Genomic DNA, 25,013 nt, shown 5'->3' with positions numbered 1-25,013 from the left:
AGTTGCTGAGGGGAGGGAGGGGCAGGGTCCCAAGCGCAGTTTCAGCGCGTGCACATTCAGCACAAAAACCGATGGGGTGTGCGCAGATCGGGTCGCCTCCAAGCTCCCCTCCCCTTTTCTTTGCTTCTTGCAACCTTTTTCTCTGCCCGCCGCCAGCCATATGGTTGATAGGGTGCAGCTGGCGTGCGTGCTGGGGCGCCCAATGGGAAGGATGGCTCTGATCCTAAACCTCCTCTCATTTGTAAGAAAGGCTTTGGGTAAAAATCTGTACCCTCTGCCTTTTGGGACATCTTTTGGAGGAGAAAAGGCTAAAGAGTGAACCCTACAGAAATCTGGAGTTAGGTGCCTAAGATAGCTCATTGTTCACCTCCTGGTGTGAAACGTACTGCTCTGCTTTCCTTTGGACCACATCAGTGAGGCCAGGACCAGTGAATCTTGTCATCTGGCCAGCCCAGGACCGCCCAGTCTCCAGGATGCAGCCCAGGCTTGCACCTGTGATGAAAAAGTTGGTTTTGCTGGACAGGTTGGAGCAACAAGTGTTTCTTTCTTTCTGTTTTTCCTGCCAGCAAATGGTTAATGAACGGCAGCCTCTGATTGGCCATGGTTCCAGGAGGGAGAGTTTAAAAGGAGAGGATTTGAGGAGAGACAGTCAGTTAAACTGGTTAAGGGTTAGGAGTTAAGGGAGTAAGAGGGTTGGAATTGACATCTGTGGACACAATAAAGTGAAATCGCATTGTATTCTTGAAGTAACCTGCTATGTACTGAGCTGAATCCTAGAACAATAGGATCCAGAATCAGCAGTCTGATTGGTCCGCAGGAGCCACCCAATCCAACTCCAGGTGGAAGTGAATCCACAACCTGATTGGCCCGCAGGTGTAGCCCTGAAGTAGCCAATCACGCAAGGCCCATTGTGTAAATAATGTATATAAGCAGATGTTTTTGGGAAAAGAGCTATTCTTCTCCTCTTCTCCTTGATGACTATGCGCTGAATAAAGAGCATGAAATTCACTCTCGACTCCGAGTATATTTCATAATCTAAGTTTAATCCATTTGTGTTATATACAATCTTGCCTTAAATAAATAAAGGTCCCCTGCAGGATACTTTTAAAGCTAAAGGCACAACGTAAAATATGCTAAGTATATATACCGGAGCTTGCCTCTTGTCCTCTCCTGCTTGAGCTACCTGGCTGTTCCCCCAGAGCTAAGCTAACCTGGTGAGGATGGAACTGTTTCTTCCTGTTCTTGATGCTGAAGGAAGACTTACTCTCACAAGCAAAATGGCCAGTGGCATTCATAGTACTTTTTTTTTCGTTTACTTGCTGTTGGCAAATAAAATAATTTATAGTGCACTTCAGGTACAGACAATTTATCGTGCCATTCAGGTTCTTTTACAACCGTTTAATTGCAAGAATGGCCTCTGCCAAAGAAGTTTCAACTTTGGGAGCAAACAGCCTTCCCTGATATATGTGTCAGTTTATTTAAAAGGAAATTATAGTCAATTGTGTTGAGACAGCTGTTGGCTTAGGATTTTTCATCGAACTGTCACATTTGTGCAAACATCTCAATATTATTTTAATTTCTCTAATATTAGTTTCTCTTTAGTCTGATGGTGAATACATTTAGCTTGCATTTGGGGTTTTAGTTTTCGTATGATTCTGTCAGTGCCAATGGTTGTTGTTTTATGGGTGATTGGCTGCATTATTTTGATTTTTTTTTGTAAAGTTATTGTTATTATTATTATTTCATTTTGTAATGTATATAAAACAGAGAGAATATTTCTAACAACAGATGAAAATTAAAAGATGCAAAACAAAACTCTAAAATAGGCACACAAAATAAGTTGTTGCAACATGAGTTTAGATAACAAAGTCCAAGTAAAGACTATCAACGTTATTTGATCATCAAGTATAGTTTTAGATTTGGTAAGTCTTGAAAATGATGGTTCCACTGTATATGCCATAAAGGAATGCCAAATCATATTTAAAAAGTGCCTGGGGGTTCTAGACCCTGTCAGAATCACAAAATATACAAACTATATTTTAACTGGTGACCCCCCCCCCCAATTCATTTGCATTGTGTTTTCTTTGCATGGAAATGAATTGTGTGTAATAATGTTATCAATTACATAATTAATCGTGCAAAATTCTGCCACAGAATTTTCTAAGGACGGAGAGATGAAGAATGTAGTTTTTGTTGGAAGTCGAACTGCAGTAGAACGGAAACAGCTCTGTATGTGAAAAACATGGGTCAGAATGGAAACTGATGCATTCTCAGTTTGTGGTGCTGTGAAAGCCTAGCTATCTCCGCTATGCTGTGTTTGTACAGAAAATAGGTATTCCCTGCTTCCTCCATTCAGGAGCAGCACTACTAGCCAACAGGAAACACACACACACACAAACACACACACACACACACAGAGAGAGAGAGAGAGAGAGAGAGAGAGAGAATATGAGCCAAAGCTTTTTGTTGACAGCATAAAAATGTAGATTATGGAATTGTTTTAAAAATCTTTAATTTCTCATTGAATGGCCTGTACTTCCTTTAAAGAACAAAAACAGACTACAAAATCATACCTTTTCCCATTGCTGGTCATACATACTATCCTCCTAACTTATGAAGAAATCTTAATACAAAAAGAGAAGTTTCCTTCACAGCAAAAAAGGGAACAGTCAATAAAAATAGTTAAATATTTGAATGCATTGCAGATATAGTTTCATCTTTTAAGGGTTTTAATTTTACTTTATCAGCTGATTTTGTTACAACTTAAAATAACATTGCCACCCACACTTTTGGCCACATTCAGACACATCATAAGCCAAGCCAGAGTTTATTACAATGTGGTTGATAGTGCATGTTTCATTACTCCCCTTCCGCAAGCAGAAGAATAATTGAATCATAAAATTGAAGAGCTGGAAGGGACCCTGAGGGCCATCTAGTCCAACCTCCTGCAAAGCAGGTATCCTGCCCACAGCCATCCCTGGGTGGTCTTGAACCACCAACTTTGTGATTAACAGCCAGACACATGGACCCATTGCGCCACAACAAACAAACCAAGAAGTGGCAATTAAGCTTGGCTTTCTATTTTATAAGCTATTTCCACAAATATATTCCACAAATATGTACCAGGGTAATACACAGTTTACCCTAGTATATGCATTTTTGTAACACATTTCTTGGCTGGAGAACTGTAGAGCGAATTGCAAAGGTTGGCTGTGTTTCAGTCCAGGTATTGTTTCGGACAATGGTTTGCCTATAAAAACTGGATCAAATTTCTCCCCATCCCTTACTACTGGTACATATTTCTGCTTTGCTTCTACCACTTACGGCTGCAGAGGAGCAAAGCAGGCGAGATCAGGAAGAAAACCGTGGCTTATCATGACATGTGCATGTGAACCAAAAAATACCATTTCGAAAGCCATTTCTCTTCTTTAAAAACATTTCTTATCACAGTGAACAAATTGGAATGTTCAATATAAAAGCCGCATCTCAAGAGGTGCTTCTTACACAACTTATGAAAAACAACAACAACTATACACTAAAAACAATTATAAATAAGAGTCTAAAAAGCTAAAAGATATGACAGGGGACAACGTTTCCACAAGAAGACTCTTTGATTTCCACACAAAGGAGAGGCTACTTCACTCACACTGCAAAACAGGGGCAGCCTAATGTACACAGCACTCAAGGGGATAAAATTTCTTGCATGGCCAGTGTTCTAAATCGCATGAGGAGCCTAGGCAGGTAGGAGAGAAAGGGACCCCTCTTCTCACGTTCCCCTCCAATGTGTGATGATGGCAGTGCGGGGTTCATGAGATGTCACAGAGGGGATAAAATACAGCTGCTGTTTGTATTTTCATGAGGGATGAGTGGCTCAAAATGCACCAAGATCCAGAAGATCTAGACCAGGCATCCCCAACCTTCGGCCCTCCAGATGTTTTGACCTACAACTCCCATGATCCCTAGCTCACAGGACCAGTGGTCAGGGATGATGGGAATTGTAGTCCAAAACATCTGGAGGGTCGAAGGTTGGGGGTGTCCGACCTAGACTGTGCACCCACAGAGCTAAAATATTTGAAGCCAATTGTTTGGCCAGAATGGGGGAATGGGGGAATGTGGTTTCAGCCTCCTTACTCTCTCTTTCCTGAAAAGCTTTTCCACAGAAATGTAACCTTCCAAATGGACTCAAATGCTGTATCTATTTGTAACACACATAGATCCCAATCCAGCCCGGATGATACAAATGGAAACCTATGTTATGTATTCAGTGGTCTGTGTTTGCCTGAGCTTGAGTCTGGACTAAGGATTCTGATATCCAATCGCAGAAAATTTCAGGATTTGGGCTTCTGCCATTGGCCCTTAAACTCTGAGTTGTGATTCGCAGCTTGGAAGTTTAGGCAGCCAATCACGTTGGGAGTGGGAGTGGCCCAGGCCTTCAGAAATGTATATAAGCAGTTGCTTTTGCCCCTGTTGTCCAGTTCTGTTAGTTCAATAAAGGTTCTTGCTGTTATCACTGTGTCTTGCCTCGTGGGAACCCACCTACACTTCAACCTACTTCCACATGGAACACCTTTTTCTGGGTTGGGGTGAGAGCTGCAAAACACTCAACAGGCCTTTCCTATTACTGTCTAGGGAAGAGGGAGTTTTTTTCCTAAGGCATGCAACTCATGTGCAAAACAGTAGAACCAAGTGCAAAAGCCTTTCCAGAATTGTATCACTTCAGAGAGCAAGGACTCAGCTACGCAGCTGCAAATAAAACATTTTAGATGTGTTGTAAAGTGCAATATACAAATGTGACACTAGATGGCGAAAGTGAGCTATGCAAAATTCGATGTGTTTTTCAAAACGTATTTTTAAAAACATTTTCACAGCATTTTTTAATACATATGTAGATTCCACCGAGGTGGAGGGTTGAAGGTTTGCAATAGACAAAAGTACCAGTTTAGGACCCAAAAAGTTGTAGCAGTAGCAGATCTGTTTGTTTAAACCTGGACCTGTAGAAATTGTGTAGATTTAGGAGAAAAGGGGGAATGTACCGATTAGGAGTACATCCAAAGTTTTAGCTTCTGGCAGCCTTCCTCCTTCCTCCATGGCTTTCCCCCACCAATACTGGAAGTGAACCAAGTGGGAAGAAAACTGGTGTCGCAGGGAGCAGACCTCTGCATGTTCTTTTTGCTCCTAGCCTTAGACCGGGGTCCCCAAACAAAGGCCCGGGGGCCGGATGCGGCCCAATCGCCTTCTAAATCCAGCCAGCGGACAGTCCGGGAATCAGCATGTTTTTACGTGTGTAGAATGTGTCCTTTTATTTAAAATGCATCTCTGGGTTATTTGTGGGGCATAGGAATTCGTTCATATTTCCCCCCAATAAAAATAGTCTGGCCCCCCACAAGGTCTGAGGGACAGTGGACCAGCCCCCTGCTGAAAAAGTTTGCTGACCCCTGCCTTAGACCCATCTAGGCCACTGTCTATGTCTAGGGCTGGCCAATATCTGGTTTTCAACATAGTGATATATCAGCAGCTAAATACTGCAATATGCTGATATATCATGATGTCTGGCTCTGGAATGGATCTCAAATTGTTTGAAACCAGTATTACGATCTGAACGCCCTATCGGACAATTTATCACTATATCGCCCCGCTCTATCTATGTCATTTCAAAATAACTGGGTTTCAACAGAGTGGGCGGGCGGGCAGGCCCTGCTTTCCCTTATTCTGTTTTTCAATGTGCAAAGAGGGTTTTTTTTTCCACAATGAACCATGTGTACCATCCATCCAAAATGAAATGTTACAGTTCAGGAAAAACTTTACCACTTTATTCTGCCATTTGTACAAACTGGCCTTAAGTTCGACAAACTACACCCAGAATGAAATCGACTGATAGGCAGGACTCCCATTTAACTCTCAAAGAAAGGAGCTCTGTGTTGGAACATAAAGGAAAATGCAATGCTAGTAACGCTCTTCTCCTTTTTGTAAGTGTAACTCTGCCCAGCCTCCTCTCAGTGTTTTTAAGTTGAGACCCTCATCCAATTCTGTGTACCCTAGCCTCAGCGCACCAGATTTTCCCCTCCTAAAAACTCGATATCGGAATAGAGAACATGTCTTTCATAAGCTTTTATGGACACCCCCTCTAAAGGTGGATAATGCTAGAGAGAAGGAGGTAGATGAGGTTCAAATAATACGGTCTGTGACTGAGTTATCCTGAAATCAGATAAGCTGCTTGCCTGTATCCCAGAGTTATCGCAGAGCAACACGGTTTCACTTAAAAATATGTTTGTCAACGTTATCTGACAAATATGTTAAATAAACCAGTAATGATTAAGCATAAAGACAACATTTTCCATGAAAAAAAACCAAGCAACTAGCAACATGACATAAAAAGAATATAGGTACAATGGGATTACGCCCTATCAAATTCAGCAGGAGCATGAAGCATACGCTTAACAGGACAATTCTGCATAGTGGTACCTCTACTTACGAATTTAATGCGTTCCGAACGCACATTTGTAAGTCGAAAAAATTTGTAAGTTGAATCCCATAGGAATGCATTGGGAGAAAAAATTCGTAAGTCGAAGCAACCCTATCTAAAAATTCGTAAGTAGAAAAAAATCCTATCTAAACCGCATCCAAGATGGCGGACGGAGCTCTATTTGTAAGTAGAAAAATTCGTAAGTAGAGTTATTTGTAAGTAGAGGTACCACTGTATTTCTACTCAGAAGTAAGCTCCACTGAGCTCAATGAAGCTGACTTCCAGGCAAGTGTGAATAAGAATGCAGCCTAAAATTTCAATGAGACTGAAAGTGCTTCATGTTGGATGGACTCTGCCCTTTGTGCCAGGCGCAAGCCATTGTATAAAATCTGAATATATTTCTTATATAAAACAGGCGACTGCTTTAATTATATAAAAGCCATATACAACCTCAAATATCAATGGAACTATAAGATAGAAACCCACTTCTTTAAGAACAACTGCAAGCAAAAATGCTAGGGAAGGTTTCAGAAAGTCTGTGCACAGGACAAAACCCTCTCTCTTTTTTTTTTACAAAAAAATGTAATACTGTTTTTCAGTTAAAATTTTACTTATGATTAAGCTTTACTGAACATGGTAGGAGTTACTTTCTAAGTAAATGCGCATAGAATTGAGCCGCATGATTGATTTCTCACTTTCATTGTAAATTATAGTGAAGAAAAACATGCAGACAAATTTAAGCACTTTTAAATAGCACTGGTATCAGTGGGAGGTGTTCCAGCATAAACAATGGGGTTTAAATGTGCCTAAGTCTGACTTAGAGCTTTAGCTAATGTATTTCAACATCATTTTATCATCTCTGATGTGTTAACAAGCGGGAGAGACTTTCTTTTGAAGCTTTTTAAAGGTCTGGCCATAGGTCAGATCTCAACAGGAAAAGGTAAAATATTTCCCATGAGAACAGGGTAAGAAGAATCCTTCACTTTTATTTAATCTTGTCCCCTTCATACTTGTGCATCCCCTGGGATCAAAGCTTAGACATTGCCAGGCGTATATGTTAATATTTCCTGCTTAGTCTTAGCTAACAATTAAAATTCACCTCAAAGTATTCTTTATCAAATAAATAAATGATGCACATCAGATCCAACTATGTTAAAAAAAATCAACTGATGGTTTGGTTTTCCATCTACGGCTGATGACGCAGCAGTATGGTTAGGCCATGTTACTATCGTACCTGCCCCATAATATTTTCCATGGTTTGATTCTCATAAGCCCCTTCCAAAATCCCCTTGGGAAAACGTCAGGTTGTCAAACACTTTGGCCTGGAATCAATTACAAAATTACAAGACCTAAAACGTGCAGTAATGCAAAAGAGCTTCTTTGCATATGCTGCAAATTTCATCCATGGGGGTCTTATTCTTGATCTGAATGAAATATTGCATGATACTATAGTCAAACCTCGGTTCTTGAACGGCTCCATTATCGTATGTTTCAGTTCCCAGATGCCTAAAACCTAGAAGCAAATGCTCCGGTTTTCGGAAGCTGAACATCTGACACGGCTTCTGAGCCACGCCTCACATATCGAACGTTTCGGAACAGTCTTCCAGAACGGAATACGTTCAACAACCGAGGCTGACTGTACTTGTAAAAATGTATTACTTAAATACATTTAGCCAGAGATCATAGGATAAGGTGCACTTTGTTATTGGGGTGCTATTTAGAAAGGCTGGTTTTTGCCATGCTCTAAGTTTGGGGTCCCAGGAGGTTATTCCTCGGGAGCTCCTATGCCCCTGGCTATGATGAGGTATAAAAGAAAAGTTATCATAGCAAATCATTTTAAATCACATTCCATTTTTATGCAATTTAATTTTGCCAAGAGCAGACATGTGGGCCTCAATGGGAATCTCTCCACCACCAAAGTCCCTTTGCGCTCTCTTCTGAAAAAGTGCTTTGTCTGAAGGAAGCCAGGTGTGTAATGGTTAGATCCCGCAACTCTTCTCTCTTTTTGAATTTGATCCTCAGAAAATTGAGGCACAGGGAAGACAAGTGCCCTAGAAAGTCAGGGCAAATGTCCCTATTTTCCAGGGACATCCCCGGATTTACAGAAGCCATCCCAGTTTCTGATTTGATCCCAGAATGTGTTGCTTTTCCTTAGGACGTTCCTATTTTCATCAGAGAAATGTTGGAGGGTATGGAGTTATGTGATCCCCAAACCAAGGAGATAAGCAACTGTACAACTTTTTGAAGACATCTGAAGGCAGCCCTGTATAGGAAAGTTTTTTAAATGTTTAAATGTTTAATTTTTATATATGTTGGATGCCGCACAGAGTGGCTGGGGCAACCCAGTCACATGGGTGGGGTATAAATAATAAAATTATGATTATGATGCTGACGATTATTATTATTTTAGAATAGGACATCCCTATTTTCATCAGAGAAATGCTGGAGGGTATGGAAAGTTATCCTGATTTCTAGCTAGAAGACATAAACTACTGGAAGCATCAAGCTAAAAATTTATAAACTCCTATTCTCACACACCCAGCTTCTTTCAGTAATATTTCTTTTTTTAAAAAAAGAAAAAAGTTTGGTACCTTTAAGATTTTCTTACAATGCCCTGTGCCTTAACTTTCGAAACCGCCAGAAGGGAGGTGGTACTATCTCAAAGTCCTTGATGCAATGCTCCAAATTACAGACTAGATCCCTTCTGTACCAATGTGGCCTCAAGCCCTGTGTACCTGATATTGGGTCCACTGATGAAAAGCTGAGCAACCAGAGGTGGCAGATGCAGTTTGGGTCTGTAGCAGTACTGGACAGGAGCAGGAAGGCCCAAAGGCCTGGCTATGACACAGAGTCAGACCTTCACTCCAGCACTGTACTGCTGCCCGCTTCCTGGCTCAGCAGGCTAGAGGTAAGTTCGTGCACAAGACCCCGGGGGCTGCATGTGTCCTTAAGTGTGTGCGTCTGATTATTTTGGACTTGACTTCTCGCCTGCTCACCCAAACGGCCAGCTACCACCAGAGCAAGACACACTTTTCGCTGGATGCAAGAAGATGGCATTCGTTTCCCTCCGCCGCTTCTTCCCTCCCCCTCTACATTTTGTCCTCCACTTTTTTTTGTCCCTGAGCCCTCAGCTCTTCAAGTCCTGTCTTCTGCTACAAGGGGGTGGTGGACAAGTCTGGCTGCTTCATTTCAGTCGCCTGCGGTGTCTTTGAAAAGGCGTTTTTCTCATCGGCCAGTGAAACTGGGTTTTCGTGAACTTCCATAGCTTTCCCCGGCGCCACGCTTGCCATTTGTTCACCTCCCCGGCGTTTGCAACATTTGCAACAGTATTTTTCACAGGCAGCGCCTGTCGACACCACAACGTCATCCCACGGGTCCAAGGAGCGCATCCACAACGGAAGGTAGTCCCAATTTCTCAGCTTCTCGGGCAGCTTCTCGGGCCGCTTCTTTTGAAGAACGTTGATGATGATCACAGCGAAAAAGAGAAGCAGGATAGGGACACCCACGCCCACGAGGTACTCCCAGCCGGCCACCGACAGACCAAAGATGCCAACAGGAATCACAAGGAAGGCGACAAAAAGGTAAAAAATAGCAAACCACCTGTACTTGGCTGTTATGTTCCCCAAAACCTTGGCCAAGTGGATTGGGATGCGTGTGTAAGGGATCGGGTACCACAGGAGAATCCCAGAAACATTGAAAAAGAAGTGGCAGAGAGCAATCTGAAAAGACATGAAACGAAGCAAAAAGAGGACCAGTCAAAAGAACGTTAAAACAAGTGTGACTTTTCTACAAATAACCTTGAAAGCACTCTTTTCATCCCTTTGTTGGATCCTCTCCTACTATTCCACCTATTACGAACCTTCAAAACTTTTTTTAAAAATAAAAAAAATCAATAATTATTTAAACACAATCAAAGTAAGGGCCAAACTAGACATGGCATTGGAGTTTCAAGGGGAAATAAAACAATTCTTGCCACGGGGAGGACAAGCTGGATTAGTGCCCTGCACTAATTTTCCTGACTGGAGACCTCCCCAAACTGTTATCTGTCCCACGGCAAACATACAGCTATACCTGATATACCAGGTACAGTGGTACCTCTACTTATGAATAACTCTACTTACGAATGTTTCTGCTTACGAATGGAGCTCCGTCCGCCATCTTGGATGCGGTTTAGAAAGGATTTTTTCTACTTACGAATTTTTAGATAGGGTTGTTTCTACTTACGAATTTTTTCTCCCAATGCATTCCTATGGGATTCGACTTACAAATTTTTTCAACTTACAAATGTGCGTTCGGAACGCATTAAATTTGTAAGTAGAGCTACCACTGTATGTGCATTTTAAAAAGTAAGCCAACATATTAAAGCCTGTAGTCATAATTTTATAAAATGAATCACGGTCATCTGTCAAATAGACGGAATTAAAGAACCATTGGGAGGAAATAGTCAACACATGAGGTTAGTCGAAACATCAGACCATGGTTTGGCATTTTATGAATGAGCCTTCGGCGTGCATGCTCCCATCGTCCCATCCTTCATCCTGTTACACACTTACATACTTACTTCCTGTGACAGCACACATTACATCTGAAATGGCAAACCATAGTTTATGTTTGTCCTCCAAAACAAAACTGGGAATGACATTCAAACCATGAGTTCCAACTCTGGTTTGGAAGGGAAGCACAAACCATAGTTTGTCATTTGAGAGTGTGCAAGGGAAGAAAGGAAAGGGAAACAAAAAAGTCCAGGGCTTATATAAGTGCCAAACCATCACAGGTTCAAGAATCTAAGAGATGTCATTCTGAACATCATCAGGTTCATCCAAAAAGCAAATATGGGCGATCTTCTGTTCCTATTTTGTGCCCTCCAATGAGTGCAGTGTGTTGAAACAGCATAAGGCAATTATTTTTATCCAACTCGGAAACGTTTTTGTGTAATGTGGTTTTTCAGGAGAAAATAATTTCTTGCGCAAAAACAACTGGAAGGGAAAGTAGCAAGCATTTCCTTCCTGACACTTGCAGACATGGAGACTTTAAAATGAAACATAGCAGAAAATATACACGCAGCCACATGCAACATGTCACTTCTCCCTTAAACCTTAGTATAGCATGTTCAAGACTCTACTGGAGCCTCAGGAAAACAACTACTGTACAAGCTTATTGTTAAGTTCATGCTCAAAGGACTTCTCTGGATCAAAACCCCCCCAAGTGCTAGCATTGCACCCACAGTTCTTTACATAAGAGATAAAAAATGTCCAGTCCTGGCTGGAGTAGAAGTCACAACTAACCTGTAAGGAAGCCTTTAATTTGTTCCCTGGGCTGGCCATAGCAGCAAGAATAGCTGTTGTTGTTGTACCAATGTTGGACCCCAAAGTTAGGGGATAAGCTCGCTCGATGCTTATAACACCAATTCCTAGTTGAGGGGCAAAACAACAACGTGAATTTTATCATTATTCATATGGCATTTTGAAGACTCTGAAGTGTTTCATGTTTACGGCATCTATTAAAGGTAAAGGGACTCCTGACCATTAGGTCCAGTCGTGACCGACTCTGGGGTTGCGGCGCTCATTTTGCGTTATTGGCCGAGGGAGCCGGCGTACAGCTTCCAGGTCATGTGGCCAGCATGACTAAGCCACTTCTGGTGAACCAGAGCAGCGCACAGAAACGCCATTTACCTTCCCACGTGCTTTTGAACTGCTAGGTTGGCGTCCATTATGATGGCCCTAAAACTATAAGGTTAAGGGATAGCAGTTTACCTACCACCACTTAAGAAGGTCACAGCTATATCAAAACATTGCTGCATTCTTATATATAATTTATTTATTTCTTAAATTTATATGCCACCCCTCATCCGAAGATCGCAAGGCGGTTTGCAACATAAAAAGACAGAATGGAAACACAAAGCAAAAAACAAAAACAAAAAACCCACCCAAATACCTCTTCTCCCACAAAGACATTTAAAAGGCCATGGATGGTTTAATCGGCCAAAGGCCTGGTTATAGACTATAACCTCTAGAGCAGGGGTGTCAAACTCAAATTCATCGGGGGCCGCATCAGCAGTTTGGTCACCCTCAAAGGGCTGGTTGTATCTGTAGGACTATGTGTCCACTCTTTATTATCATAAATTATTGTCACTGCATTCAATTATTACTGTTTTTTGTAATAATGTAAGTAATAACTAGCTCTGAAAGCAGAAACATAGTCAGAATAATGGCAAGTAGATATTCAAATGTACAATTATTGTACAATTTATTGAAAAATGATTTTTGGTAACTGCACTGGGTGGTGGAGGCTCGCTAGGGTTTCATGCAGGACCTTTGCAGAGCTACTAGTACCTGGAGATGCTGGGGTCCTCCTGCATGCAGGACAGATGTTCTGCCAGTGAGCCACCACCCTTCACCAAAGGGACTGGCTGAGGTTGACTCACTGGAGCTGCTCTCCTGGTTCCAGGGTTTAAGGGCCAGAAGTATAAAGCAGCATCCTATGTTTCTGAGGAGAGGGAGAGGGAGGGGAGGGGAGGGGAGGGGAGGGAGGGAGGAAGGAAGGAAGGAAGGAAGGAGGGAAGGAAGAAAAGAGGGAGTGGGAGGGAGAGAGGAAGGAAGGAAAGAGGGGAGAGAAAGAAGAGTAGGAAATAAGGAAGGGAATAAAGAAGGAAAGAAAAAGAAAGAGGGAGAGAAGACGGAAAGGGAGAAAGAAGGAAGGAAGTAGAGGGAAAGAAAGAATAAGAATGAGGGAGAGGAAGAAAGATGGGAAGGATGGATGGATGGATGGATGGAAGGAAGGAAGGAAGGAAGGAAGGAAGGAAGGAAGGAAGAAAGAAAGAAAAGAGGGAGCAGGAGGGAGAGAGGAAGGAAAGAGGTGAGAGAAAGAAGAGTAGGAAAGAAGGAATAAAGAAGGAAAGAAAAAGAAAGAGGGAGAGAAGACAGAGATGAAGAAGGAAGGAAGGAGAGGGAAAGAAAGAATAAGAACGAGAGAGAGGAAGAAAGAAAGGGAAGGGGGGGTCGCCACCTTGATTCAGCGCCAGAAAAGAGCGCGAAGGGACCCCCCCGGCACCAGCTGTTTGTCGGCGCTTTGTCTGCGCGGCGCTATAGCAAGGTCCCGCTGCTGGGTCCCGCTGGCTGGGGCGCTCGGCGGGCCACATGACGAGGTCTGGCGGGCCGGATTTGGCCCCCGGGCCTTGTGTTTGACACCCATGCTCTAGAGGAACATTTTCGCCTGACACCTAAAGCTATTTAACAAAAGCACCAGGCAAGCTTCTCTGGGGACAGCATCCCATAAGCAGGGAGCCATTGCAGGAAAAGCTCATTCTCCTGTGGTCGTCCTCCAGAACCCTTGTGGAAGAGGCACACAAAGAAGGATCTCAGATTGCGATTGCAGGGTCTGTGTTGGTTCATATGGGGTTCTTGAGGCATTGTGGTCCTGAGCCATTTAATGCTTTATAGATCAAAACCAGCCCTTCGAATTGGGCCCACAAAACTAATTTGCAGCCAGCGCAGTTGGGCCAGGATCGGTTTTATAAGCTGAAAACATCTGGCCACTGAATTCTGCACCAGCCGAATTTTCTGAACCGTCATCAAAGGCTGTCCCATGCATAGAACAGAATATTTGTACAGTACTGATATCATTTGTGTCTACAGCAAGACTCCATTTCTTTCAAGCCCCCATTTTGGAAGCATGGCAATGGACTGTAAGTCTAAAGCCACAAGTCATAATAGATGGGGAGCAGGGGAGGGGATGTTTCCATTTCTATGCCATAGTCTACCACTAGAGATCTAGGCAGGTCTACCATTTGTTTTTGTTTTTGTTTATTTAAAAGATCTGACAAAAATATACATGGTATTATTAAAAAAACAAACTGGAATTTCTTCATTTGTTCCTAAACCCAGTAGCTGAAAGTTAGGCTAATTCAACACCCCCACCCCAAAAACCGTTACTTAAAATCCTTCCACAGAACACTTACCAACAAGTGGAGTAATAGCAGATGTGAACACTGAACTGCTCTGAACAACAAAAGTCATGAAAGCACCAACTAACATGGCCATGTATCCTGTCAGCCAAGCAAATGGATAAGGAAAATCTGGAAAACAGAAGTACATGAGGCATCAGAGTCATAATATTCGGCTCAAAATAATGTGTGGAACTAGCTTGCTTGCTGAGAGAATTTTATGTTGAGCAGTGATCTTGAGGGGCAAAAATGTGAGCCAATGATTTTCAGGAAATGAATAGAGAGGGTGCTGGCATTTCTGTTTAGGTAAACACCAAGGTGCCCTACTTAAAACACTTGCGAGACAACTTGAAAGTCATTTGATCTTTACTTGAAATAAGAAGCTAAAAGGTGGTGACTTGTCCACTAGGTAAGTTTGCCTCATAGAACACTTTCTGTGTTTGGAAAGTTTAAAGTACAGTTGTTGCCTTTTCCTGTTTTCCTTCTGAATGATAGAGCTTGGAGTGCAACCATTATTATATATTATTTGAATCAGGTTGAGGGATACTTTATTGGGTCTGGCTAAAATGTCCCCCGCCTCAGAAATTTACTGCAGAATAAAGTCTCTTTCACAAGCATCCCGTCCTATAATTCTGATCTGCTACTTTAGTAAGTGTACAAATACTGTAAAGGCCAAACAGATGGGTCTCTTCCACCCAATGGGCCCCTCAGCAGAAGAAAAATTGCCAACTGGTCGGGAAAACTCACATATCCAAATGGAAAAGGACCACAAGAAGCAGCTTCCATACAGCTTCATGAATGTATGATGGGTGACAAAAAAATCTAGGGCTCTAACATTTCCCCCCTCTATGCAGCCCTGTCCTTTTCATTTGGTGATATATAGGTAAAGGTAAAGGGGCCCCTGACCATCAGGTCCAGTCGTGTCCGACTCTGGGGTTGCGGCGCTCATCTCGCTCTATAGGCCAGCATGACAAAGCTGCTTCTGGAGAACCAGAGCAGCGCACGGAAACGCCGTTTACCTTCCCACCTATTTATCTACTTGCACTTTGATGTGCTTTTGAACTGCTAGGTGGGCAGGAGCTGGGACCGAGCAACATGAGCTCACCCCGTTGCAGGGATTCAAACCGCCGACCTTCTGATCAGCAAGCTCTACCTGGGTCCCTTGGTGATATATAGGTACAGGCAAAAGCAGGAATGGGAAAACATTTCGGTTTGCTCCACAATTTGGAGTGAACCTCCCTGGTCTGCACCCAATGGATCAGGCAGCCATCTTTTTTTCCACACAGTGTCCCTGGAATCTCATCCCCATAGGTACATAGAAGCAACTGGGGTTTTTTCTCCATACAATTACCAAGGAAGAGATGGTACCTCATAGCATACTGTTGCTTCCAAGTTTTTAACAAGCATGGCAAGCAGCAGCAAATGATTTTTAAGCGGGAAAGAGCCCTCAGACCACTTGCTAAATGCTTTATAGTTTTAAAAACATTTTTAAATTATGCAGGTTGGGTTTTTTTAAAAGGATTTTGCCTTAAAAAGTCCAAATATGACATTTGACGGAATGGGCTTGCCTGGCCACTTATGACCAGGGACGAGAGCTGGATAAAAACGGTTCTGTTTACTCCAGAGACAAAAATATATGACCCACTGGGTGCATGTTGCACTAGCTTTTATTGATTCCACTGCCTTATGGACTAGAAAAGCCATTACACATCGTGTTTAACGTATTTCTATTTGTTAGGCTATGTAATAAAAGGAAAGGGAGAGATGGTTACCTGTGTTGAATGTCTTCTTGATAATATTTGCTACTTGTCCTTGCAGTACGGAATTAAGTAATTTAACTATGAGTATCAGGCAAACGCACAGACAGAGCAGTGAAAGGGCAAGGAGGATGAGGCCGATGGCAGTTTCTGAGAGTCCTGAGTCTACAAAAATGTGATTACCTATAGGAGGGGCGGGGGAGAGATACAGAACTTTTAGTTACACACACACACGATTAGTTTGCTTTGGGAGCTGTCAAGTATAGAACTCCTGTTTGCATGTTATTCCCCATGCAAGCACAACTCCCCTCCCCTCCCCTCCATGGCGATGCTGCACGTGGAAACAATGATAACAAAACAAAAACTCTTCCTATACCTATCCACCCAAAATATACCATTGCTGTATTTCCCAAGGGGTCTACCTATTCTGGCATGCATTGGGGCAGATAGATGAGACACACAGCATGTTTTTACATTGCATTTGAATTTTTGCAGTTTTGACAACATCGACGGCATGTCCAACTTGAAGTAGGCTGTGATCTACGATCCAATATAAAAACTGGCAGTGATCTACCAGCCAGGGATGGGTGCCAGGTGGGCAGTCGGGTACTGGCTGCTTCCCCCGAGGGGGCAGGGGGGGCACACGCCGGATGTTTCCCCTGAGGCGGCAGGCACACGCTGCGGCAAAATGTCCCCTCCTGTGAGAGGAGCTTGCCGGCTGCTTTTCCGACTGGGTGAGCGGCACGCGCAGCGTCGAAACAGCCCCTCGGGCAAGTCTCTGGCGGAGGGAGGGCCACGATCTACGAACATTCATCCCACGATCGACTGATCGATCGCAATCGACGCATTGGACATGCCTGGCATAGAGACTACTACCTAGTCTGGGCTGAGTGCAAACCCAGGTCATCAAGCCTGAACTTCCACAGCCGCTGCCCACCCTGAACTGCCATGGGCAGACCGGCAGCAATAGCAGCAGATATGTTCTATGCCAGGGGTCAGCAACCTTTTTCAGCTGTGGGCCGGTCCACTGTCCCTCAGACCTTTGGTGGGGGGGGCGGACTACTTTTTTGGGGGGAAATGACAAATTCCTATGTCCCACAAATAACCCAGAGATACATTTAAATAAAAGCACACATTCTACTCATGTAAAAACACCAGGCAAGCCCCACAAATAACCCAGAGATGCATTTTAAATATAAGGACACATTCTACTCATGTAAAAACACGCTGATTCCCGGACCGGATTTAGAAGGCGATTGGGCCGGATCCGGCCCCCGGGCCTTAGGTTGCCTACCCATGTTTTATGCTTAAGGTAATACTTTATTACATTGCATTTTTGTATATATATATTTATTCTTATATACATCCTTCCCCCTCACCTCCCCCTTTTTTCTCTGTATCACGTTATTTCTTCATAATTGACATTCTTTCAATAAAATATTAATATTAGAAAAGATAATACTTTATTCTCTTGCTAATTATGCTGTTTCAAAAGTGTGTTTTATATCTGACGTCCTTTAGTAATGTTTTCTTTTGAAATGTTAAGGTGACCTTTTTTTGTTAACTTTGCTGCGTTACTTGTGCATTCCGTACTTGATGTTCTTTTTAAAATAATTTTAGTTCCCTGTTAATTATGTTGCTTTGAATGTATACTTTATATTTGATTTTCTTCTGAAGTGTTTTATTCTGAAGTGTTTTATCAGATGCTTTAATGTAGGTTTGTAAACCTACATTATATTCCGGTTCCTTAAAAATTTAAAGCAGTACAGCTGAGATTCCTGCATTGCAAGCGGTTGGACATCGCTACGATTCTATGATTCTGTGAAATAAAGTGAATGAATCACTCATCAACCATCAATCAATACAAAGACTAACCCTTGAGATAAAACTGCCTTAGATGAAAGATAGCTGGACAACAACCAAGATTATAGCGCCTCCCCACCCCCCACCCCTCTCTCTCACATTGCACACTTCATTTTTGTAAAGGCATACCTTTGATCAGAATGGCACCACTGAAACGTTTGAATCACACCCACTGAAAGAGAGCCATTGCCCTAGTATTCTATATTGTGCCGTCTCTGCGAAGAGGTTTTACAACGCAAGGGGCAGAGATGGGCTGCTGGACTAGAAAGCCTGAAAAAGCTCTGCATTACGAGATACGGAAAGTGCCGTTTTACGTACATTTTTTAATATATTCTGTGGTGGATATATTTCGTATTGTCCAGGTCAAGTTTCCATCTTTCCAACAAAGGTCTGGGGAGGTGCAGTTTTCCCAGGGTGGGATAGTAACATTCATTGGATCCTAGACATCAACAAATAAAGCAGACCAATGAAATAAACGCTCCACATTTATTTATTAATTAAATTTGTAATCTCACCCTTTTCCTGAAAAGGAGCCCACAGTTGCCAAACAAGTGATAAAATAATAATAATAATAATAATAATAATAATAATAATAATGATAATAATAATAAACAATTCCAGTACAGATGCAGACTTGGAAAGTTGTCAGGGTGTTTTTGTTTTTATTTTGGTAATGATCTATCTATTTCACATCTCTAGGGACACGTGGGTGGCGCTGTGGTCTAAACCACTGAGCCTAGGGCTTGCCAATCGGAAGGTCGGCGGTTTGAATCCCCGCAACGGGGTGAGCTCCCGTTGCTCGGTCCCTGCTCCTGCCAACCTAGCAGCTTGTAAGGACATCAATGTGCAAGTAGATAAATAGGTACCGCTCCGGCGGGAAGGTAAACGACATTTCCGTGCGCTGCTCTGGTTCGCCAGAAGCAGCTTTGTCATGCTGGCCACATGATCCAGAAAAACTGTCTGCAGACAAACACCATGGGGCATTGCAAGGTGGAAGCGGGGGGAGCGGGCCGCTCCCAGCTCCGTGTTTTGGGGTGCAGCGTGAGCGGCGGCACCCCGCTATATAGTGCGCATGTGCAGTGTTGCACATACCGACGCTGTGCATGCACACTACATAGTGATGCCCCACCCTGGGGGCGCATCATGTTTGCTGCTCCGGGTGCCCAAGTGGCTTCTGACGGTGCTGCAAATGCCGGCTCCCTCAGCAAGTCAAGCGAGATGAGCGCCAAAACCCCAGAGTCCTTCGTGACTGGACTTAACTGTCAGGGGTCCCTTTACTTTACTATTGCACATCTCAAAAGCACTACAGTACGTTTCCGAGCACAGTTCAAAGTGTTGGTGCTGACCTTTAAAGCCCTAAATGGCCTCGGTCCAGTATACCTGAAGGAGCGTCTCCATCCCCATCATTCAGCCCGGACACTGAGGTCCAGTGCCGAGGGCCTTCTGGCGGTTCCCTCATTGCGAGAAGCCAAGTTTCAGGGAACTAGGCAGAGGGCCTTCTCGGTAGTAGCACCCGCCCTGTGGAACGCCCTCCCATCAGATGTCAAGGAGAAAAACAGCTACCAGATTTTTAGACGACATCTGAAGGCAGCCCTGTTTAGGGAGGCTTTTAATGCTTAATAAATTACTTTATTTCATTTTTCTGTTGGAAGCCGCCCAGTGTGGCTGGGGAAACCCAGCCAGATGGGCGGGGTATAAAAATTATTATTATTTTCATCATAATGAAAAGTATTTTATTAATGAGGTTAATAATAAGAATATTAATCTAGCTTGCCAAGTTAGTAATGTATTTGAACACTATAAAGCGTTGTACAAATGCTAATTTGTATAATGTGCAAATCCAAACAATGAATCTCAAAGCTAAATCTTCCTCCCTCCCTCCCTCTCTCAGCTCTTAATTCTGGTCTCTCACCCTGGAAGGTCTTCCCTTCCCTATTTTTTTTTAATTGTTTCCATAACAAACAAATTTAATAAAAAGTTAGGTATTAATCAAATTAGAATAAAATTGAGTTTCAAAGATCTTGATTTCAGTAGCTGTAAAGCAGTGATATGATAAAAGGTAAAGGGACCCCTGACCAAAAAGGTCCAGTCATGACTGACTCTGGGGTCGTGGCACTCATCTCGCATTATTGGCCGAGGGAGCCAGCGTACAGCTTCCAGGTCATGTGGCCAGCATGACAAAGCCGCTTCTGGCGAACCAGAGCAGCACATGGAAACACCGTTTGCCTTCCCGCCAGAGGGGTACCTATTTATTTACTTGCACTTTGACGTGCTTTCGAACTGCTAGGTTGGCAGGAAGTTATATGATACCCCAACACAATATTTATAATCTTCGAAAGAAGAATTGTAAAGCAAATTTCAGCATTACTATTTATTTTATTTTATTTTTATTTTGAGGTTGGATAAAGCACATCCCCGTCTGGAGGTTAGTAGTTAGTAGTGGACTGCTTACTTAATGATAATACAATGTTTAATGTACATTATGGAACACAGGAGCATAATACTTACCACATCGGTCTTGGTTTCGCACCAAATTAACACAAGGCTTTTGTTTTTTGCTTCCTCATCACCTGTAGCAATTGCACTTATCACTGATTTATCAAGCTGTTAAAGCAAATAGAAAATAAGGTTTGGTTTATTGCATCATTTAATAATACAACACTCCCATGTTCCATCTCTTTGTCACACTCTAAAGGTAAAGGTAAAGGGACCCCTGATCATTAGGTCCAGTCATGGACGACTCTGGGGTTGTGGCGCTCATCTCGCTTTATTGGCCGAGGGAGCTGGTGTACAGCTTCCGTGTCATGTGGCCAGCATGACTAAGCCGCTTCTGGCGAACCAGAGCAGCACACAGAAATGCCGTTTACCTTCCCGCTGGAGCGCTACCTATTTATCTACTTGCACTTTGACGTGCTTTCGAACTGCTAGGTTGGCAGGAGCAGGGACCAAGTAACGGGAGCTCACCCCGTCGCGGGGATTCGAACTGCCGACCCACAGCGCCACCCACGTCTAGAACCAAATACGTAACACGTTCCAGGGCAAGCTAGGCAGATAGGAATGGTCTCATTTAAAACCTGGCCTGGTGGGGTGGGGGTTATCTGCACTACTTGTAAGTGTGGAGAAAGTGGCAGCCCTAGTCCTGAAGCTGGGATTATCAGAAAAAGAAAATTTAGTTCCCCACCCTCACAATGTACCCAAGTACCCCCTTTTACATTCTCCCTTAAATATGAATGCCTGAAATTCATTCCTATGGTAAAAAAATAATAATGAGATGAGCCACTGGAACAGACTTGCAACACTTAGTGGCCTGTATTCCACTTGAAGGGGATCCTGCAAGGGTTATTATTATTATTATTATTATTATTATTATTACCCCCGCCCATCTGGCTGGGGCTGCAGTATTCATTTTGCTTTCAGGCTGAGGGAGCTGGTGTTTGTCCCCAGGTCATGAGGCCAGCATGGCTAAACTGCTTCTGGTGCAACGAAACACCATGACAGAAACCAGAGCGCACGGAAACACCGTTTGCCTTCCCGCTGCAGCGGTACCTATTTATCTACTTGCACTGGTGTGCTTTCGAGCTGCTAGGTTGGCAGGAGCTGGGGCAGAGCAACGGGAGCTCACCCCATCGCGGGGATTCGAACCGTCAACCTTCCGATCGGCAAGCCCAAGAGACTCAGTGGTTTAGAGTTCCAACACTTAGTGGCCTGTATTCCACTGGGAGGGGATCCTGCAAGGATCAGAATGTCTCTGACCCACACATAACATGTACTGTAACACTATAACAGCTGCTTATCTTGTCCCGGGGTGGGTGGGTGGCAGTTGTGATGCTTTGTGGACATCCCTCAATTCCCAGAGGGTGGACAAGGACTGCCTCAAGGACCAACTGTTGGGGAATTACCCTGGTCAGCTGCTAAGGGTGACAGGATAGCCCGCCTAAGGAGAGCTTGGATGGCGGACCAAAGGGGAGAAGACTTCACTCTGGTCCTCTGCCTAGACATTTAAGCCACCTGGGTCTGAGTTCAGGACTACACTTGGCCGAAGACCAACACGTGGTATGCACGGTAACACCATAATATATGGGGCCTCTCTGTATTTTACCTCCACGCAACACTATATTAAGTCCCCCCCCCTATCACAGCAGCTGAAAAGGCATCTACAAAAAAGGAGTGGAATCATTATTGCCGCTTTGGTCTTAAATCAATTGGGTCTGTATTTAAGCAGCATCCCCTTTCCTCTCAGGACTTGCTCCCTGTACCCGCAAGGGCAGTTAGTATGGGAAACAAATCCTAAGAGGAAAGGGGGAAAGGAAATAGGCATGCTTGGCCTGAAAAAAAGAAAGGAAGAGGTCGGGGTGGGGTGGGGGCGGCACATGATAGCACTCTTCAAACTCTGAAGGGCACAGAAGGCAGAATTAGATTGTTCTGGCTTAAGTTCCGTGAGGATAAATTTCAGCTGATCATTAGGAGAAATTCCCTAACAGCTGTTCGACATTGGAACCTATGACCAGGGCTGGTGGGGTGGACTCCCTTTGCTGAAAATATTCCAAGTGGAGTCCAGTGAACAACCATTAGTTTGGGGTGCTCAAACACTGAATTTTCTGTGTTTCACCTCCACCTCCACGACTCCTTCCAACCTTTTCTAATCTATTTTTATTGTAATGTTGCGAGGCTTTCATGTCTCTTATGTCAGGAAACTGAAACACCGTAATTTTCCGTTTATAAGACTAGGGTTTTTTACTTTAAAATTATGTGGAAAACTGTGGGTCGTTTATAAGACTAGGGTTTTTTACTTTGAAATTATGTGGAAAACTGTGGTCATCTTAAATTGGAGTCCCTAAAATAGGGGGCGTCTTATACATGGAAATATATGGTATATATCTATATTTATATATCTGCATACCTATCTACAGTGGATCCGTGCGGGAGGCACGTTCGCACGTTCGCAACCCACTTCTGCGCATCTGCGCACATGCGGATCGCGATTCGGCACTTCTGCGCATGTGCAAAGTGTGATTTTAGTGCTTCTGCGTGTGCGCCAAAACCCAGAAGTAACTTGTTCTGGTACTTTTGGGTTCGGCGTGGAGTGCAACCCGAAAAGACACAACCTGAAGTGGCTGTAACCCGAGGTATGACTGTATCTAGATAGATAGATAGATATAGATATATAGATGGTTTATAATCAGTTCTCAGCTACTGGTCCTGTTTTCTCTCTTATACTTTGAAGTCAAGCTATGAAGGCAAAGTGTACATTCTGAGAAGCATAGTTTTCAAAAACAAGATTCTAACTCATGTGAATAATGATAACATCTGCTCAGAATCCTTTCCTCCACAACAACTACAATTCTATTAAGGAGGGACAAGTCATATCTGATTACCTAAAGATGCTTTGGCAAATATTAACTAACCGAGGAAAGAGCCTACCTGGATTATAAGTTTTGTAAGTGGATCAGTGATCACTTTCAGCAGCTGAGGGGCGTCTTCCCCACTTTCAAGCTGAAATGAGTTCATAATGACATTGGTGAGGTGATAAAGATAGTGCGTGGCAACTTCAATAGGCAATAGGACAGCGACTGACAGCCAGTTAAAGAAATCGTGGATAACAGCTCCGGCAAAGGCCCTGCAGAAAAAGCAAAAGAAGGCAAAAGGGTAAACCCACATGCTGGAAGACACCAAAGAAAGGTAAATTAACATTCTTTTAAGAGAAAAGAGCAAGTCATCTATTCTTTATCACGGTAGATTAACATAACCTGCAACAAACTAGGGAAGTCCTAAGGAAAAGTGGGGCATTCTGGGATCAAATCAGAAACCGGGAAGAATTTTGTAAATCTAGGACTGTCCCTGGAACACAGGGACAATTGGAGGGTCTGGATTAAGAACAAGAGAGGAAATTTGCCACCTCAGTGCTCAAGCTTCCTATTGCTGAGCATTCCTAGTTTCCACAGAGGGCAGGAAGTCTCAGGAGTGGTGCTACTTGGTCCTGGTTCACAATTGAGGAGAGAGCACTGGAAAGCTACGCTGCTTTCAAAACAGAGGTGCCAAGTTGCACCCAAGATTGAGGGGGCCTGCACGCGCTTGTGGCATCACCTGCCTGGCATGTGGTACGTGTGTGATGTCACATTTTTGGGATGGCCAGCAGTTCCTCCTCTCTCACACTCAGGAGGGGCTGGACACTGAAGCCGTACTGTGGTTGGCTCAATGCTCAGCCTCTTTGCCCCCTCAACCCTGAGGGGGCCCGGCCTCCCTCCTATCGGATATTGTGGGGGCCAAAGGCATCTCGTCCCTACAGAGTCGGCAGCCCTGTTTCAAAATGCCTGCTTCACTTGCAAATATGCAGAGAGAAAAGCACAATGATATTTGCTATGTGCGCAGATAGCCTGAGACAACTTCAATAGGCAACGGTACCAATACTCAAAGTCAGTTAAAGAAAACTGTGCAGCATCAAATAAAACCCCAACAGGTAAACTCTGAGGACTCCCAACCAACCACCAATTGATAATAGTACAATCACAGGCAAATTATTAATTCTTGGATTCAGTAATAAAAGATTAATAACGACCAATCTCACAACGCTGTTTTATGACAAGGACAGTAAAAAAAGGTTGGGTAGATATGATTTGGCTTTAGGAGAGTTATTTGTGTCGCCAGTCTCACAACCCCAGGGCACAATACACAAACAAGCAACACTGATGTGCAGATAATGAAAGGAGCACATGCTCCTGGACACAAGGTGTAGCAGTCGTATGGACACAGGAACAACCCAAAGTTCATTCATCTAAATAAGACCACAAACTCTTCCCCCGCACAACTTGCTGTGCTACCACTCAGTTGAGATGCACGCGATACAAGAAGGTGCTTTCACTAGTCATGTTAGTTCCTTGTAAGTGTTGTAGGATGTTATACCTTTAACAAAGAAAATTAAAAAGGCAACTAGTGAAGCAGTAATACTCGTGTTTTTCTTTGACCCCAGAGAACTGCCATATTGGACAAC

The 25,013-nt window shown here is 43.4% G+C and overlaps 1 protein-coding gene across 2 annotated transcripts in view; it reads right to left on the bottom strand.

Moving 5' to 3' along the window:
* Positions 1-2,495: 2,495 nt before the first annotated feature.
* Positions 2,496-25,013, bottom strand: part of SLC34A2 (solute carrier family 34 member 2) — a 35,970-nt gene continuing 13,452 nt past the window's right edge. For both annotated transcript variants that reach the window (XM_035113984.3, XM_035113985.3), the window contains exons 7-13: positions 23,447-23,642; positions 20,534-20,629; positions 18,344-18,464; positions 16,178-16,345; positions 14,421-14,537; positions 11,749-11,873; positions 2,496-10,182 (exon numbers count right to left, since the gene is read on the bottom strand). In XM_035113984.3, the coding sequence (XP_034969875.2) occupies positions 9,616-10,182; positions 11,749-11,873; positions 14,421-14,537; positions 16,178-16,345; positions 18,344-18,464; positions 20,534-20,629; positions 23,447-23,642 (1,390 nt within the window). In that variant the 3' untranslated portion in view covers positions 2,496-9,615. The remainder of the gene's footprint in view (positions 10,183-11,748; positions 11,874-14,420; positions 14,538-16,177; positions 16,346-18,343; positions 18,465-20,533; positions 20,630-23,446; positions 23,643-25,013) is intronic.

The sequence above is a fragment of the Zootoca vivipara genome, chromosome Z1, assembly GCF_965207765.1.
Source record: "Zootoca vivipara chromosome Z1, rZooViv2.hap1.1, whole genome shotgun sequence".
NCBI classification, from domain to species: domain Eukaryota; kingdom Metazoa; phylum Chordata; class Lepidosauria; order Squamata; family Lacertidae; genus Zootoca; species Zootoca vivipara.
This window is presented reverse-complemented; position numbering and strand designations above follow the sequence as displayed.